The following is a 19,390-nucleotide window of genomic DNA, read 5'->3' on the forward strand; positions in this document are numbered from 1 at the left end:
TGCGCATGCGCCCCGGGGGTGGGGGGGGTGGGGGAGGCGTTGCCAAGGCGACGGGCGGCCCGGCCGCGGGGCCGCGCTCAGGTGAGGGGACGGGCACGGCCCGGCCCGGCTGAGGGGGAACGGGGCATGGCGAGGGGCGGCCGGACCGGGAGCCGCTGAGGGGCCCTGCCTGGGGCCCTGCAGGGTCTCTATGTGGGGCTGGGGCTGCCCGCGGCCCGGCCAGGCCTCCCCCCAGCCGTTGTCGCAGAGGCCTGCGGGACGCTGTCCTCCCCCCCTCTCACCAGGCCGGTTGGGGACGCGGAGGGAGGAAGGGAGGGGGAAAAATTAATTACTTAATCACTTAATGTCGGCAAGGTCCTGGGGGTCAGCGGGGTCTGTCCTGCCCGTCAGGAGCCTGTCCTGCCCGTCAGGGCCTTCCTTCTGCTGCCGTCTCTGTCAGTGGCCTGGGTGCATGCATAGTTGTGAAGCAGTGCTGGGCAGCTTTTGGATGAATTCATTCTATTCCTTTCTATTATCGTTATTTTATTATTATTTTCATCTTGACTCAAACGCACTCCGTACATCTGGCTGTGCACCGTGCTCCTCAGGCTGCCCAGAAGACCAAAGGGTTGCTCCTGGGCACATCAGAGCAAGTAGTTTCAAGTCTTGGACTAGTAGATTTAATTGAGTTTATAATCAAATTGCTGCGCAAGTTAATCAAACACTAACTATTAGTAAAACACTCAGCATAAGAATATGCCGAGTGTGCTTTATGGTGCTAGTATTAAAGAAAAATTAGATTTATAGTCATCAGCTGCTGATTTGATAGACCACAAGATTGAATTCCTGGCCTGTAGTATTTCAGTGTTCCTTTATTGCCCTTCTAGGGATTCGCTTAAGTTTAAAACATCTTTGTTTTGTCTAGCTCACTTCTGCAGGATGCCACACAAGATCGGTTTTATAGTCGTTAGTTCATCAGGACATGAAGATGGCTTCAGCGCAAAAGAGCTGATGGTTCACGCACCAACGGTGAACGGATGGCGATCACCACGGTACTACCAGGGAGAGGAACGTGCGTTGTTCTAAAGCACTGAGTTTAAAACGCGTGGGAGGTGTAGCATGCATGTTCAGAGTAGTTTACCACATCCCAAAGCGAATCCATTATAAAACCAAAAAATCTTTAAGTTACTTTAACCTCATAGAATCCTTATCGTGGGGTTTAAAAAAAAAAAAAAAGCCTTGGTTACCACCTGAAGACAGCATTACATTTAAAAAGAGAACTTTAAAAGAAAAAAAGGAGCTATTTTTGTTCTTGTCAGTCATCTTAGAATTTGCTTTGGCTTAGTGTTATAAGTACAGTCTTCTCAGCACATCTTCTTGAGGTGTATGGGGCACTTTAACATGCATGCAATAAAGAGAAGAGGAAAATTATTTTAACTCTTTGAAACTCTTTGTTGTTACAGTATATGTAATGACAACAAACTAACAAACTTTGGAAAGTTTCATAATTAAATGTTATTCAAGTTGGAAGAGAAGTCCTCCTTTAAAAAGATGACTCAAAATTGTGTATGCTTTCAGACTCTGTCAGTATCCACAGGAAATTGTTCTGCAGTTGGTGGAAAGATGCCGAATACGAAAACTGCAGTTGCTTGCCCACCAATACATGATTTCAAGCAAAATCGAGTTCTACATCAGTGAAAGCTTACCTGAATACTTTGCTCCTTATCAGTCAGAGAGGTTTCACAGACTAGGGTAAGTCAAAATGCTCTGAATTGTTGTATTAACTTAATCAGAAAGGCCTCAGAAGGAAATAAAACTCATAATGTGTTGCATGCAACATTGATACACCAAAGCATACCATACTTCCTTGGGTCTGGAGGCTAAATAGGAGGCTCAGCTATAATTGGGGATAGAATTTTACTCCAGGTGTTCAAATCACACAAGTTACCTTTTGTCTTTAACAGAGCTCTTTCTGAAACACTTTAGCTTTAGAGTTCTCTCTCTTTATTTTATGCACATCTCTTTTTTTGTACATTTGGTCTGCTTACTTGGTACATTTTCCTTCTCAGTTATGTCCCTCTCTCAGACAATCAAAAGACTGGTTTCAAAGCACGAGAGTTAAAATCTGTTTATATGGATGCAGTTGGCCAGTACCTGAAGCTGATTTTCCATAAAAATTATGCCAATAAATACAACTTGTACAGTCAGGTAAGTTGAGTTAGTCCTTATTTTGTAAGCTAGATGAGGTTTCAGTAGCACAGAGCTGACATAGAAATCTGCTCCCTTAATTTCCAGAAGCTGAAAATGCTGTTTGAAAGCTCCTGGGTTTACTTTTGTTCGTGATCGAATGCATGCAACTTATCTAGAACAAACAAGTGAAGTGCATGCTGTATGGCTGTCTTTCATTTTGAGTTTTAGCATGCAAAGCAGGTTCTGTGCTGAAGACAAAGTACTTCCTCTGAGAACAGGTTTGTGGTCGCTTCATACCCACTCTTAGTCTTTAGGGTTTTATGTGGCATTAAGCAAAGGTGTTGTACAGACATCCAAATACAGAAAAAGTGAATATTGGCCTCTTAATTCTTTAGTGACTATTCACTTCCATCCCAGACAACAAAAGGGAACAACTGATGGCTGTACAACGTGATCTATAGATTTGGTAATAAATTTTTAATGAAGCATGAAGTGCATTTAGCACTTCACTTGGTGCTTTTCTTTGCATGCATACCACCCTGGAGATCACAGGTCCTAATTTGTTTGTCCGCAACACCATAAAGAAGATTTTGCAGGAGATCTTACACAACAGTCCCAACTGAGCTAAAATATTGGCTAAAATATTTCCACTGCTTAAGGTATTTTGTAAGTGAAAACATGTTTAAGAAAAATGTTACCAACTCATTGATGTCAAATTCATGTAAGATGAGGAGTAGCACACAACATGTGTGTCAATATGAAGAATATTTGGGAATCTTCGTATAAAATAAAACGGGCATGTTTGACAACAGAAACATGATCTGTGTTTTTTTCACAAAACAAGTAAACAAAACAACCTCAAAGCAGATCTTGTTTTTAACTTTCAGCAATCAAGTGGACAAACAATAATGTTAACATCCAAAGGTATTTTACCAAATAGTTGTTTTCAGATTAATTTTGTAGACAACATTGACATTACACATTTTCCTATATTTAAGTAAAAATAAGGAAAAGGGAGAGGTTATATGAATTTAAATAAATCACTACTTGATAATTTTCAGATGATGACACTTTTGAAGGAATATCAGCACAAACTATCTACTGACTAATTGTGCATGTGTATTTAAGAATGCCATTTCAATTTTTTGTAAGATGAGGAAAAGTTAATGACCTTTTGCGTTTCCATTTTCTTTAAATCTGTCCCAGGTTGCCCTAGTTGCTATAAATATCATTGGAGATCCAGCAGACTACAGTAATGACAGCAATAATAATGTAAGTGCAAAGCATCCCTGTCTTTTTACTGTTGCCACGCATGTTCAGTTGCAGGGTTTCTGAGATAATGAATGCATTTTACTTCTGGTAGTTTCATGCTTCAGCAGAGCTGCCCTGTATTGATTTTTATCTTACTTTGAAGCAAGAAAGATCTCAGGAATTGAGCCTAACTTGTGGACGCAAAAAAAAAAAAAAGATAATTAATTGGAACATTTGCATTTTCAGCCTCGTAAAATTCTCATATTTCAATATGACCCAACACAGAAGTAGGATAAGATGCATAGCTTACATTGGTTGTTTTACGTCTGAATTTCTGTCCTGAACATACATGTTGTTGACGAATATGTATTAAGATTTATTTCTTTCCCCACAAAGCCTTCCAGAGAAAAGCTGATAGACCACTACTTAGGAAGTAAATCAGATGATCCTGCCTTAGATGGAACATACCTCGGGTAAAGATATTCTTTTGTATATACCCTGCCAAAACTTCTTGGTCTGAATTAGTGCTCAGTCTCTGTATTTTGTTGGTTCCCTGCTAGTGAAAACAGAAAACATACTCTCTGATCAGTCAATTTGGATTTATTTTTTTCATTTTATATCTTCAGGAAACCTGATTTCATTTCGCCTCTGGATGATTTGGCTTTTGATATGTACCAGGATCCAGAAGTTGCTCAGATAATACGTAGACTAGATGAGAAAAAGCGTGAAGCTGTCCATCATGAACGCTACGATTATGCCAAGAAACTCAAACAAGCAATTGCAGACTTGCAAAAGGTATTGTTAAAAGATTGTTTATCTCTGAAGTCAAATGGTTCTGCAGTGATCCATCAGGAGCCCTAGCTTAATGTGGTATTGTAATTACTTCCAGTATGTTGTAAAAATAGTAATTGTAAATTCAGACAATTTGATTTAGTAATTTGGTTGGAAATTCTATGTGTATGTATATACAATAATGTGATTCCAAGCTAACTTGTTATAATGTTTTCCAGGTAGGGGAACGACTTGGACGGTATGAAGTAGAGAAGCGCTATGCTGTAGAGAAAGAGGATTATGATCTTGCTAAAAAGAAAAAACAACAAATGGAAGCATACCGCCTGAAAGTGTATCAGCAACTGCAGCTCCACAACCTTATGGATGCTGAGCTGATGGTGAGTGCTGTTATTCCTGATTCAGAAAGCTCAGTCGCATGGGTATTGTAAATAGAAATGGCAGAGCAACCAAAATAAATTCAGAGAATAAGAGTCATTGCACAGATATTTTATGATAATTACATAAGGATTTTAAGCTTTCTCTTTGGATTGTGGATTTCCCTAACCAAAGAGTTGCACATCTCGTTTTATGAACATGCTTAGTTCTCCATAAATTACATTACATTACAATGCTAAGGTCTAAAGCAAATGACATTAGATTCCTGAATGTTCTGCATTATTCCAGGGCTACCCAATGCAGATTCATAAAGTACTTTCTTCATATTTTGAAGTATTTCTCATTGGGGGTATAATAGGCTTACGCTGCCATGATGAGTAACCATACAGAAAATGTCATAAGATGTTTAAAATTTTCTCTTGTTCTCAGAACGGAAACATTTATAATCTCTCCACACACGCATCCAACAGGGAATTCTTTTCAAATTGTTTCATAAAGCTTCATCCAGTGGAAATAGTTGCACATCTGTGAGTAAGGTCTGATATTTATTAGAAAGCCCCAGAATCTTGTTTACTGTCAAAGCTGTAATGGTAACAACTTTGGTTTTAGTACATTGTTAGCCTTACTTTCAAATTGTCTGTCTCCTTTTCAGATTCGAAAGCCAGCTGAATTGCCTTTGGAGCCTGTGATCTATGCTAACAATGCTCAGCACATAAAAGCTACAAATTCACCTTCTTGTGAGCAGATAGAACCACAAAAAGAAGAGCTTTGGAATGCAGAGTCTTTGCTAGAAGAAAAGGCAGTACAGCCCCCTTCTCCTGAGCCTGTTTTTCCCCATCAGTCTTCTCCTCCTGCTGTGGCTCATCCCACAACTTCCAGGGAAGTGTTTCCCAAAGAAAACGTGAGTAATGTACCCCTGTTACCACAGAAATCTACCACAGCAAATGATCTTGCATTCAACCTTCCAAAACAACAGGGTCTGTTACGGTTATCCTCATTGCTTGGACAGTATCTGAAACTGACTGTATTGCTGAGCAGTGCCAATCTGACAGTTGGTATTGGCCTTTCTCTCCTGAATTTCTTGGGAAGCTTGTTGCAAATGTTCACTAAGATTGAGGCAAAAAGGGATTATACCTGATTTACAAACAAATGAATGAAAAATAGACATTAAATAACTATTCAGAGGTCACACGGCTAATTTAGGAGCAGGACAGGCAGCTGAATTCAGCCTGCTCCATTAGTGGCGTAATAAATCTCCTTCTTGGAGATCGTATTTTATCTACAGCAGGAAGCAAATTTATTGGAATGTGACTGTAAGGTAAGGAGCACAGTCTTTGCAAATCTAATGAAGAGTTGCTTTGACTTTAGTAGCAGTAATGTTCTCTCTTAATGGAACGTTGACATAAAATAATTTAACAAACAAATAAAGCTTTGAGACTTGCTGGCTTCCTACCGAGAGGTGATTTCTTCTGCAGGTGTGTGCACTTCCACAAAAGGCATTTTGTGTGTGCTTTATGATATTCTGTATATAAGAAATAAGTACTGCTTACAAGCACTGATTCCATTTCTTTGTGATGTTTTTATGGGAACCTCAACATCCATACTTAATCGTAAAGTGCTACTGCTTTGAGGGGAAAAAATGAATTGACTTGAGGCAAATGTGATTAACGATGAAACAACTTCACATCTAAGTTATTTCTAGAATAGGAGATTTTTATCTTGTCTGTTAGGTTGAATTTTTACCTTATGATGAGAGACCTCTTCCAGCTGTCCGTAAACATTCTGAGGAAGCAATTACATACCTTGAGCCAGAGATGACTGAAGGGGATATCAATAATACTCCAAGAAGTGGCATTACCAGGGAACCAGAACCACTAACTGAGAAGGCGCTGAGAGAGGCCAGCCCTGCTATTGAAGTTTTTGGAGAAGCCTTGGTAAAGAACAAAATAAGCGTGTAGATTATTGTGATCTGTTTTGGCTCGATTTGATTTCACTCGGTTAACAAAGACTCACTGATACGAATTTTACAAGTTCAAAGCTGTTACCTAAAATTCTGAAATTAAAAATGGGATATATGGATGTCTGTTTTCACCAGTGATATGACAAGGTAGCTTTTAGGATTGATTACTTGATAAGCTATTAAGCATATATTGTCTGGTTGTCAGCTTTAGGGGCACCCCCTGCCAGAATACCTATAACTTGCCACTGCGTATGGCCTTCTGTAAGGAGAGAAACCATTACTGTGTCTGAAGTGGTTCCTAGAGCCTGACCTGTTAATCCATTTTACTACTCATTTCTCAAAAACTCTGCGCAGAAACACCACTTTTAATAAAAGGCAGGTTCCTGTAGAAAATGCCTGGGGATTGGATACTTAAGTTCATGTGCTCTTTTGAAGCTGTTTCTGTATATGAATGTTGAATAAATATTGAAGTATCAGTACCGACCTTTTAAAAGATAATCTCGTTCTGTGTTCAGGTCTCAGGAGCATATTCCAAAACTTGGTCATATCGAGAAGACGCATTACTAGCTGTATATCAGAAGCTGATGGAAATGTCAGTGAGCACTCCAAAGGAGGATTTAAAGAACATGATGAGGGCTGCCATTTTTCTTGTAAGGAGAGCCATAAAAGACATAGTATCTTCAGTAAGTAGTGATATGTTTGATAAGAAAAGGTCCCTAGCCTGCAATTTGCTCCGTGTGTTACATCAGCTCTGTCCCAGTGAAATCAGCAAGGACCCACACAGTGTTGTATCAGGATTACTCAGCAGCAAATCCCAAACTAGCAGAATAATTTTAAATACAAAAATGCTGTCACGTGGTATGAAATGTTGTATTTTTTCAAGTACAGCTATAATGGAACAAAAGTGTTAATGCATATACTTTTTTAACGCTGGGAATGTAAGGAAATGCACGCATAGAAGAGGAGAGCAGCTATGTATTCCCCCTTTTAAATTGTGATTGCTGCAGACTAGATCCTGTACACTTTGTGTCATTGAAAAAAGTAGCACAACTGAATTAACAAGTGTAGTATGGAATAATTTTCATAGAATCTGCGTAAAGTACTGTTCCTAACATTATGTATCTTTTCCAGAGACTGATAAGCAATTATTATTGCAGCAGTAAAGATGCTGAATATCTTTAAAACCATCAGTTTAAATAATGTACAATGCTCCAGTGAAGAACAGCAAAAATTGTAGAACTGTAGTTAAGATATTTTAAATAATTTTAAAAAGTAGTTTGTAAAACTACTGTTAAATGAGTTTTAAAAAACAAACAAAAAAGTGGAATGTCAGCTTTTAGTTAGAATCAAGGATTTGTCAAAGTCTGCCATTCAACAGCATGGAAAATAGCATCCTGGGCTGAGTAATGAGCTTGAGAAACAACTGCTGATGCAGTAAATACTGTGGTTGAGGTTTTTTTGCTTGTTTGTTTTTAAATGAAGTTGAAGTACAGCAATGGAGCAACTTTTAGTTTCCAACTTAGGAGACTACAGTTAGCCTAAGGGGGCTCGAACAAGAAAAAAAAGAGCTATATTGCTGTTTATAAAATAAATTCTGAAGCCTTTCGCCTATGTCCTAACAAGATGCTTTCTGGAGGAGAGTTATCTGAAGTAGCTTCCATTAACAGTGATACCATAATTATGGATTTCTGTTGCTGCTGTTCTTAAGAACCATGGAAAAGACTTTACAGTATTCTTTGAAAACAGGGATATGTATGGTATTTTTGTTCAGTGTTTCTTTCTTTTTTATTTAGGTTTTTCAAGCTTCCCTGAAACTTTTAAAAATGATTATTACACAATATATACCAAAACATAAACTAGGAAAACAAGAAACTGCTCATTGTGTGGAAAAAACACTTCCAAGTTTGCTTTCTAGAACAGGAGACTCTTCATCCCGTCTTCGCCTTGTTGCTTCTAACTTTATTCAGGTTGGCGTTTTTCTTCAAATTGCAGTTTGTTTAGCATTAAGAACATCACAGAGGTAACAACTGGGTAAGATCTAAGCTGACTTGCCTTCAAGTCCAGCGCTTGCTAGTGTGAAGGATTGGGCCTCATATGGAAAATGAAGTGGTAGAACCAACTTAGGATCCTTCCAGTGTTTTTTCTAGCAGTGTGTTGTTGCCTTTGTTGTGGGGGATAGTGTGGGAAGATGCCTGTTATCTTGTAATCTGCTGCTGCAGCTGCAAGAATGGTGTTGTTACTCTTGTATTCTCCTTATTAGTTACAAGTGATCTAAAGAGATAAGAACAAGAAAGTACCGACATTTTTCTCAGACTTCTCTGTTGCAATTTGGTTGTGTTTTTCACTGAATGTAAAAGCCAATCTGTTGCCAAAATATTTGGTACGTGGTTGTTAAAGAACCTCTTGCATTTAAGTATGAGTTTTATAGAGTCACTTAAACATAACTTCATTAGCAAATGGGGCATTAAATTGAAATATGTGGTATTGTAGTATGTGATTGTATTAGGTAGTTGAAATAGATGATGTAAAAGTCAACTTAGGCATTTTTTTATGTTTTTGCTGTTTTAAAAGACATGGTCCATTCCATGCTAAATGTTGGCAAAGAGCAGTTGTAAGTAGCTGCTAGAGGATTACAGACTCTATTTTCCAGGAAAACTTAGAACAGTAATTCTGTGTGAAAATGTGTTAATTCAGTCCCAAGAGGGCAGGAGGTGAGTCACTGGCTCTGGGTTATTTATCCTTGCTTGCGTCCATACAGAGAGGGAAAAAGCGTTTTCTTTTCGCTGGGGATGTAACTAAAATTTCAACAAGGTCGTTGTATGAAATGCTCTGGTGTGTCACTAAAACCCCAGAGATGACTGATTACTTTATTCCTACTGCTTGGATTCTTTGCAATGGATTTGTAATTGAATATTTGAGAGAAAATGAGAAATGGTTACAAATGTATTTTCATAGACTGGAGGTAGCCTGAAGAGAAGAAAGATGCGGGGTGTTTTGTATCACTGCTACTAGAGGATGCACTGCCCTAATAAGCAGTTCCCTAGAGAAGGTACCAAATAGAAGTTCTCTCTCCTAAAATAACAAATAGGCAGCCACTTTTTATGGAAGTCTTATTTCATTTTACTGAACTTTTTATAAGTAACTTAAAATAACTCTGCTTTGCAAAGGTGGTTCGTTTTCCTTATTTAGTATTCCTACATGCACACTTGACTCTCTGTTTGCTTATAGGAAATGGCATTGTGTAGTGAAGTTAAACCTCTTCAAATTGTTCCAGTTCATTTGGTTCAACCATTAAAACCGAATTCCCCAACACATCTGGCAATGAGTCAAGTGGAATTAGTGGAATGCCTCTTGAAAGATATGGGAACTGAAAACTCTGGGTTTACCATCAGCAACGTCATGAAGGTAGGAGTCTGAATTTACAGCACTTTCAGTTCTTTTCTGTTTCTGTTGGATTTGTGTTTGTTTGTCTGTTTTGGAGTGCTTGGTGAATTATTAAAGAGAATTTATGAGCCTCTTGGAGGTGGTACCACACAGTCTTGTGAGGAAGCACAATGCTAATATGGGGGAAAAAATAATCACTAGGTCAAAAATTGTTTGGAAAAAAAATTTCTGTATGAAGATTTCTGCCACTGCAGTATAGCTGTCTTAAACTAGTAAACAAGGCCTTTTTTTTTCTTTTTTTTTTTCTTTTCAGTTTGCAACAGGAGCTTTGGAACACAGAGTTTATGAAGTTCGTGATGTAGCTTTGCGGATTATCTTCGATATGTACAGGAAGCACAAAGCTGCCATACTGGAATATCTTCCTCCTGATGATGCAAGCATTCGCAAGACTGTTCTCTATAAAACACTCTTTGATGGATTTACTAAAATAGATGGTAAACTTTCTGAAGCTGAAATCAGGGTATGTAATAAGAACGTAGAAGATACTTGGCTACTTTAAACATTGCATGCAACTGAGCAATGTACCAATTTCATAGATATGTTAGACATTGAATGACACGTAGGAGAGCATCTAAAAGCATTGTTAGTGTTACTTAGTATAAAAAGCAGGTGTTTAGTTTATTACATATTCTCACTCTCACAAATATAGTCTACAAAGAATAGAGAGATGGTCCTTCTGAAATAATACACAATCATTTTGGAAAATTCACATTTAGTTTTCTGTGTTGGCTGGCCTTGAAAACAGTAAGCACAGAGAAAATTCCGTGTGTTCCTTTCAGGTTAGTGCAGAGGAATAGAAATTGGGTGGAGGTGTTGCTCCAGTCATTTAACCAACCAGGCTATTTCTTGTGCTGCATTGACCATTTGTTCTATGCTGATATTTTACGTTTTGCAGTCTCTGCTTTATGACAGATGGTTCAAAAACTTTTGTGACTGAAAGAGTATTTCTTGACAGGCACAGAAAAAGGCAGCAACAGAAGAAGCAGAGAAACAGAAGAAAGAAGAAATAAAAGTTCTACAAGATCAGCTGGCAGCTCTAAAGGAGATACAAGCAGAAGTTCAAGCTGGAAAGGTCAGGGTGTTTTGGGTTTGATTTTGATGTATGTTTTTCCAATCCTTTTTTGTTCCTCAAGTATCCTGGGCTTGGATAGTTTGCAATGAGACAACAGTAATGTCAATTTTAAGAGGGGCGAGGGGATGTGGAAGTAGAAGGGAGAGAGACTCCATGACGTGCATTAAGAGACTGATTTTCATCCTTAGCAGTCTAGTTTAATTTTGGGGTTTGTTTTTCCTAATGTAGCCTAAAATTTGGATCCCTCCAATTTTAGAACCTGAGGCATGAATGTTGTAAAATGCTGGCTCTACTTCTTAGCCTTTAATTCTAGAGCAAAATCAGGATACAGTCTATTATTTTTCTCCGTGGTTAGCATCACAGTCATTAAGGACATTTGTGACTAAAAAATGTCTTTGTTCAATAGGAAAAAGAGTCTGATTTTCAGAAGCCAAAAGATCAAGGTAGGTAATTTCAAGTAATATTACGAAAGGTAGAGAAATTTCTAGATGTTTTTGAAACAGTGTGCTACTGAATCTTCTCAGTTAAAAATATGCCTGAATGCTTTGGACTAGCTGAGTCTCAGCCTACTATAGTGATAACAATTAAGTTTATGAAAGAAAATTTACCATCAATGAGCCAGTTAATTTCTAGTAAGAAACAAGAATGACTTGGTTTGAAGCCATTTTAGATTTCTCCCTGATTTGATCATCTACTGCATTAAAAAATAATCACCAAAATATGTTGTTATTGTAGATCTCTAAAGCCATTGTTTCACAACTGCCATATAGGTATGTTGTCTTTCTGTGCTTGTTTACCAGCGTGGCAATGTTATTCTTCTAGTAGGTGCCTTGCTTTTGAGATCTGGAGAAGGAGTGTTCTGTGCATGCACAAAAACTAATTAAAATGTGATCTTGGTTTTAATAGTTTTCTTTTTACAGGTTACCCAGTAAACAGAAGTCCACAGTCTGCAGCAGCAGAGATTCCAGATGATCGTTCCTCTGTTGCAAATTACTTGGATAAGTAAGTTAGATGAGCAGCTTCTAATTGCCTCAAGTACTGTGTATAACCTGCTAATAACAATAGCATTTCTCTAGTAGATCAAAGCTTCCAACATTTAAACAATGAAAAAGAAAATCTCTTCTAATAGATATGGAATTATCACCAAGCAATCCTAGGTGTTGATTTTTAACTGCTTGGATGGCACAACCTTGAACTTGTTTTCTGAGTAGCTGCTTGTGGGATGAAAAATTGCCACAGTTTAACGTTCCGCTACCAGTATAAAATAAGGCAAAGACATGTTGCAAGTTTTTATCTGTATTGTAGGAGAAGGGCATAGAGAAAGCATCTGAAAATTCTGGAGTCATGAAAGCCAGTAAACTGAGCTTATCTCAGTGATTCTGTGGAATTGTCTTTCTATACGAACAAATGCTTTTAAATTTTATTTACCATAAATTATATAGTAGTATGTGTTCGTGTCCTATCCTAAGGTCAGCACTACACAGGGAAAATAAGGCCTATCAAAACGTTAGCTATTTTTCAGAATAATTTCTGAGAGAAGTGGGGATCATCCATTTCAGTATATAGTGTTACTGATATTGTTGTGATATATGTCTGTTTTTTTTTTCCTCCCCAGCTTATGCATTTTTTGTGGTGAAAGGGATGAATCCTTCACAGACGAAGGACTGGATCTCCATTACTGGAAACATTGTCCTATGTTAACCAGATGTGAGCACTGCAGACAGGTCAGACATAAACTTTCTAGAGCGACTACGGGTCATTAACTTTTTATTCTGCTTTTAAGGTGGTATAAAACATATAACACTAAGGTAGATGAATTCTCAACACAACTGTGTGATCTTGGATAGTGCTTTTAGAAGAGAACAGCCTTATAAATTGTATCAACAACTGGACTAAAATTTCACTTTTTTGTGTGTCACTTTGAAAAGTGATATTTAACTTCCACAAATCGTATGAGCAGCTTTTTTAAATACTGTTCTTATTTACTCGCTACAGTACAAATCTTCTTGTGTACCTCTTGCTCTGTTGCAGGTGGTGGAAATAGCAAGCCTGACGGAGCACTTGTTGACTGAGTGTGATAAAAAGGATAGCTTTGGGAAATGTCAGCGATGCAGTGAGGCCCTTCCAAAGGATGAGTTGCCCAAACATATTAAGAGCAAGATTTGCAATGGTGAGTAATTTCAAACAGGAAGGTTGAACTTTAAAAAGTAAAGTCTGTCAGACTTTCAAGTACGGTATATTTTTGGAAAGTCAAACCACTTCTATTTAGGTACTGCACTATGGATTTAGAATTTTAATAAATCTTCAGGAGAGAACATTTTTAGAATAAATCCCTGTGTTTTTCACTGCTTGAACTGCTTTGCTTCCATCAATGCACAGAAAAGAAAGCCTGTGTCACATCCTTGTAAATGAAGGCCCATACACTTCTGTGATAACTGTCCATCATTCCTTTTGATCTTGTTGTTATATAGCTGATGATTAAACATGGGACTTCTTTGGGAGCAATTAATGATAATAGAGGAGGAGCTGGTTTAGTCATAGGGCAGCCTTACGCTCTTTGTTGTGCCGATCCTCCTTGTATGTTTGAAATCAGCTTGTCTTTGCCATTCTTGCACTATTTTTCTAATCCTTTCAGCTGCCAAACCAGAACAAGTGGCAAACCATTGCCCGCTGTGCCATGACAACTTTTCTCCTGGAGAGGAGGTAAGGACTGCCTTCCAGACTGGTCTGATTTTGTTACACCGTGGGGATTTAATGTGCTCCCTTATAACACTGGCTCAAAAGTAAAGAGTTAAGAAATTGCCTGGATTGTTGCTGGGGTCTGTAATGGCTACCTCATGCTCTGGGTACTGTATTTGAAACTGGGTCTTCTACTATCCCAGGTATATATGGGAGCCACAGGGCTACAAGCTATTTGGTGGTCTTTTTCCTCCTCTATAGGCAACTGTACACTTCACAGCTTTTCCAATTCCCAGCTACTACCAGGCTCTGTGTGTTCATTTACCAGCCCTAATATTCCGAGTAAAATTGTGCAGCTTAAAGTACTGCAGCGGGACTAAGCACATCCAACAGGGCATTCAGGATTAAGATGCTGTTGATATGGGTATCACAAAAAATTGACACGAGGAAAGTAAGCAAGACTGGCTATGATTGGCAAGATAGTTGGGATGGCCTCTCTCTACTTCCTACATATCGTTTCCTTTAACAGCATAATGCTGTGAAATCTCAGCTCTAAAATGTGCTTCCAGCAACGGAAAATAATTATTGATAATCTATCAAAAGTTAGTAGTTCAGAAAACATTTAACGTATCAGTTCTGTCCTTTATGTGAATCATCTAACACTCAAAACAGCAACTTTATTTTGAGTGTTAGTTCCAGTTAAATGTCAGTGTGATACATAATCTGTGTCGTTTTCCTCCTTCCAGCAAGATATGACCATTGAGTAGTGCTTCTGTTCTCAAAAATATTTTTTTTTCCTATATCTTTCTGGCTTTGCCCAGGGTGGGGAGCCCAGAAAATACTGTAACCAAGCCTGGAATGTCAGTTGAGAAATGTATGTAGTGTTTGAATTTGGGGAATGTATAATTTTTTCTTACTTCTGCTCCAATTCTTCTCTAGATTGAAGGGGCTCTCATGTTTTCTAGTAATAGCAGCTCATATTCTTTTTATTCACTGAATGCTTTATCTATTGCCATATCATTTTTCCCATGTTTAAGAAAAAATGTATGTGCATACAATGCGACTAGATAAAAGACTGGATAATTTTGCTGGGTTTGTAATATCACTTCTTTTTAATTGATTTTAGGCCTGGAAGTCTCACCTAATGGGCAAAGATGGCTGTAAAATGAATCTACGGAGATTATCCACAATAAATAAAACTCTTCTAGTGCAGCCTGGTAAGAGTTTTTTTTGGGGGGAGGGGGGATTATGATTATGCTTTCTTACTATGTTGCTTACTTTCTTACTATGTTGCTTATAAAAAGTATTTCACCCTTGAGAGCAATCTGGCTTTTTTTAACATGCTTTTTGTGTTTGTGTAACCTCAGTGATATTTCTTATGCTGTTACAGACTACAGGACACTTAGGAAGCAAGTTCTCAAAATCATTCAGTAACAATAACTTCAATAACAATAATTTAAAGGTCAATTGATAGAGGAAGCTGGCATTTCTGGTAATTTTATTATTTCAGTCTTCTTTCTACTTAATAGCATGGCCGTGGATAGAACAATCAGCAATGATGCTAACCAGTTACCATTCCAGAAAGCCTCTGAACACTGACATGGTGAATTGAGAGCCTGTTTTGTCTTTTAATGTCCCATCAGAGAATGCTAGTCTAATCCTACCCACAAGATGAATTGAATAGTTAGTGCTGTATACTGTTTTTTCCTTTTCAGCTTGCAGTCTGGAACTGGGCAGAATTTATGACTATGCAGTTTCTTCACCAGCAAAGCAAAATTGATGCTTGTCAGATTTTTTTTTTAAGTTGTCTTTGTTTATTTAGTACATGCAAAATCCTCTTATTGCATGAACACAGAAAATAAGTAAAAACACTATTTTCACTGCTTGCAGCACCAAAACAGTTTTGGCAGGTATCATCCAAAACTTTCCTCTCTTCAGGCTATTTTCAGGATTTTTTAATCCCTTGCATGTTCAGGCCATCACTAGAGTTAACCTTCTCTGTCTGAATTTTGCTTTGCTCCTATCTTCATTTCACAACTGCTCCCAAATTCCTGGAAAGAACTGTTAAATTGTCTCTCAGCTGTCGTGAGTGCAGTTTGCCACCTACAGTCGTCTCTCTGTCTTCAGCCTTGCTGTTGCTCCTCACTGATGAGAAGGCTAGTTAGTTTGTTGCTTTTTAGAATTTGAAGATGTCAGAAGGAACTTAAATCCTGCCTCAATAAAACTAAAACCTGAGAGCAATTTCCTAGAGATAGGAACTTTGAGCATTTAGTCCTACCGCTTTTGGTATGAGATGCACCTTGACACACTGAGAGGTTAAGGATTCTTGGACTGGACGCCTGCCAACTTTTAGTTACTAATATTAGTTGTTCAGACTTAATGTTTCTTGAGAATCAAAATGGTAAATAAAATTCAAGGCTCAGACTAGATGTGCTTGCAAATAATGATCTGTATGATCTCTTCACAGGAAGAATAGGTGGCCACTATTTAAGGAAACCAGATCCTTCAGGAGCAAAAGCTCGACCTCCCTCTATAGGAAGCAAGATCCCAACCCCAAGAGGGGGCCCAAATAAAGGCACTGGCAAAACATACTCAAAGCGATGACAGGACAAGTATGGTATTCTTTGTTGTAATAACTGGGCATGTAGTTATTAATAGTTGTTTAAAATCGTGGGCAACATATCATCTTTTTCATTTGACTACCCGAAGTTGTTTTTCAGCCTTGAGCAGTACTTGCCTCATCTGAGAACTGCAATCCGTAACTTCTTTGGTAGCTGTCCATGCAGCACTGTGGTTTTGTCCATGAAATGTGCTTGTTAGAAATAGGCACGTGTTCTGGGACAGACCTATCCTGCCTCATTCCCTGGATAGCACAAGGAAGGCTCTGCATGGGTCAATGACTTGTTCCTCACATTTAAAAAACTAAAAAATAAAAAAAATCTAAATAGGATAGAATTAATGTGGAGCAAAATCAGCACCAGAGCTGTGCCCTAGCTAGTGGATTAGTCTCAGGCTGTGGTTCTAACAGTCTGGTTTTGAGATCCAGTAGGGAATTTCCTTAAGATCCAAAAGCCACTCGTTTCTGGTTTTTTTGTTTGTTTTTTTTTCTTAGAGAACAGCAAGAAAGTTACCAAGCAGAAATTGTACTAGGCTTTCAGGACAGAGCTGAAAAGAAATTTTCTTTTGAGCTAAGTCTAATGCTTGTTTAACATTATACATTCCGTAAGTTTGGGAAATAATACTTATATTTACCACTTGGTCACTTCAGTGTAAAAATTGCAGCATATCTTGCTAATAGTTTGCTGCTAAAATTAACTTTATAATGTGCTGAAAGAACTAGCTTCAATTTTTGTTTGTCTTCCCATCAGATGCCAGCGGTAGACAAATAGGTTGTTTGTTTACACTGTGTGTACTGGCTGGATTAGGAGATAGGTCTCATGTATGTATTTTTGCACTACATCACTGCATTTACAGAGATTTCATCATAATTAAACTTGAGGAAATACCAATGAAAAATGAATATATGGTGAGCAAAATAGACTTGTGGCAGTTGCCCAGGTTCCTTGGTGGGATGGAGTTAGTGTCTTACTGTAGCAGATGAATGAAGATATTGCTGTATATTTGGCATAAGGTGAAATGAAAAATGCATGCACTAATTTAAAAGATAACTTCACTCTCCTTAGGAATACCAGAGCCTGTAATTTTTTGAGTTCAAGCATGTTAATAATGTCCAGTGAATGGATCTCTCTCCTTGGGTCAGCCCAGGCTCCAGGAGTAACACAACCCATGCATGGCTGAGAATTGGTTTCGCTGCTGAAGCCTGGCCTTTACATACACTTCAGGTTTAGAATCTTAAAGCTAGTAGCACGGTACCCAAAGTGCTACTCGACACCAAGAATTAGCACCAAATAAAAAAGCTGAAGGGCTGGCTGGGTATTGCTGCATGACATGCCGTTACGTAGGCAGTAACATGAAATAGCTATTCCATGCTGCCTCGCTGTGCACTAAGTGCCTTATTAGTCCGCTTGACAAGAGGATTAAGCTAAACTGCAAGAATCCCATTTGGTATATAAGAAGCGTGTGTACCTATGGAGCTACTGTAAAAGTAAAGTCGTGCTTTAAAATCTCATACAGTTAATACTGAGATATTTACCTAAGAGCTGATCCCTTTAAAAAAAAAAAAAGACTGAAAAGCTTGAATTAGTAAATTTAGTCCTTTTTTTCTGCTTTAATGTATGTCCTCTCAGCTCCCTTCTAAATGCAGCTCTAATATGGAGTTTCTCTAATTAGATCTGTTAGATCAGCATGTGGCTGTTTAAAAGCTTCAAAGAGAACAAATTGTATTAAGGCACAATCAATGAAGCCTTGGACCTAAAGCAACACTCCTAGCATTTCTACTGGTAGCGTTTAGGCAACTGCTTTCCAGGATAGAATTAATTGCGCCTGTGTTGATGTCCACCACAGGTACAGGAATGAGTGATCACGGTAATATAAGCAGGAGATCTGTGGGTCGTGCTGTTTGCTATCACGGAGTGAATTTGCAGTGTTGCTTTGTACATATATAGCACTGATTTTATAATATACAGGTTTTATAGTTTGCGTGCAGCCTATCTACAAGCTCGTGATTTTTACAGGTAGATCAGTGCACTTATATTTTCAAAGTCTTTATATAAATTTTCTTTATTCCTAATATATATTAATAAATATACAACCACAATGAATATATATATTTATATATGTATGTATGTTTACTTCTACTTTAGTGACACAGGTTCCTACTTTAGAACCTTATTCCTTATGCAAGCAAAGTAACCATTGATTTTGCTCAGAGGTTAGGCTGTGCAGTGGACTGCAGGCTCATGAGCTATTGCCCAGAGCATTTTCTTTCCTTTTGGAAGCAAAGCTGTGAGCTTTCTCTTGTGAAAGTTCAATGAATAATAATAAAAAAACCGTTTGCAAAGGTCCTCCGTATTTTCTGCACTGGCCAATACAGCGCATACTTTAAATTGTAGCTCTCCATTGCTCCTCAAGCATGGCTTTTAAACACAGTCAAACAAAACGTAATTAAAATACTTAATCAATTATCCTGTACGTAGCAGGATGTGTCCTTTTATTTGGTAATATTATGTACCAACCTTTTTAAACGTGTTTTTAAAAATAAATAAATAAATGGCTTGATTTAAACAAAGTTTAAAAAGCTGTTCACTGGAGTGAGGGTCGTGTTCTGCTGGCTGATCTGTGTAATTTTTTTTTCAAATCTGGAATAGCTTTCTAGCAATATCTTAAAGGAATCTGTTATTAAGTATGTCATGGTGTGTAACATTCGGTGAGAGTGGAAGGTAGCTTTAGACTACTTTGCACCCCCAAAGTAAGGTATAAAGATAATATTAACTACTTAATTGTAAGAATGAGAAATACTTTGAAGTGAGAAAATGGAAGCAGTTTTTAAGACTTGAAAGGACCTCTTTTGGGCAAAGTAGTGCCCTTTGTGTCATTTTTAAAGGACAATTTGCCTGGGCTGCTGCCTTTCATTTAACAACCAACATCTCTTTTCTGCTGTGGCAAAATAAACACTGGAGTAAAGAACAAAGTGAAGTTTGTTTTTGTGCCATAAACTGGGCCAGAGTAAGCCATGTTACAGATGAGCA

At 38.1% G+C, this 19,390-nt stretch overlaps 1 protein-coding gene across 4 annotated transcripts; it reads left to right on the forward strand.

The window, feature by feature from the left end:
• Window positions 1-8: 8 nt before the first annotated feature.
• On the forward strand, window positions 9-19,323 carry CEP104 (centrosomal protein 104). 4 transcript variants are annotated; one of them, XM_035557474.2, is made up of 22 exons: window positions 9-81; window positions 905-1,031; window positions 1,558-1,731; window positions 2,049-2,187; window positions 3,376-3,441; window positions 3,817-3,893; window positions 4,047-4,215; window positions 4,431-4,589; window positions 5,240-5,488; window positions 6,318-6,521; window positions 7,063-7,230; window positions 8,341-8,514; window positions 9,776-9,952; window positions 10,245-10,451; window positions 10,947-11,063; window positions 11,470-11,506; window positions 11,984-12,065; window positions 12,679-12,787; window positions 13,095-13,233; window positions 13,699-13,766; window positions 14,869-14,959; window positions 16,210-19,323. In XM_035557474.2, the coding sequence occupies exons 2-22, from the start codon at window positions 919-921 to the stop codon at window positions 16,344-16,346; spliced, it is 2,856 nt and encodes a 951-aa protein (XP_035413367.1). In that variant the 5' UTR covers window positions 9-81; window positions 905-918; the 3' UTR covers window positions 16,347-19,323. The 4 variants fall into 4 exon arrangements, with proteins under 4 accessions (XP_035413367.1, XP_035413368.1, XP_035413370.1 ...); XM_035557475.2 differs by having other exon boundaries at window positions 21-81; window positions 905-1,051; XM_035557477.2 differs by lacking the exon at window positions 6,318-6,521 and having other exon boundaries at window positions 27-81.
• The last annotated feature ends 67 nt before the right edge of the window (window positions 19,324-19,390 follow it).

The sequence above is a fragment of the Cygnus atratus genome, chromosome 21 (genome assembly GCF_013377495.2).
Source record: "Cygnus atratus isolate AKBS03 ecotype Queensland, Australia chromosome 21, CAtr_DNAZoo_HiC_assembly, whole genome shotgun sequence".
NCBI classification, from domain to species: Eukaryota; Metazoa; Chordata; class Aves; order Anseriformes; family Anatidae; genus Cygnus; species Cygnus atratus.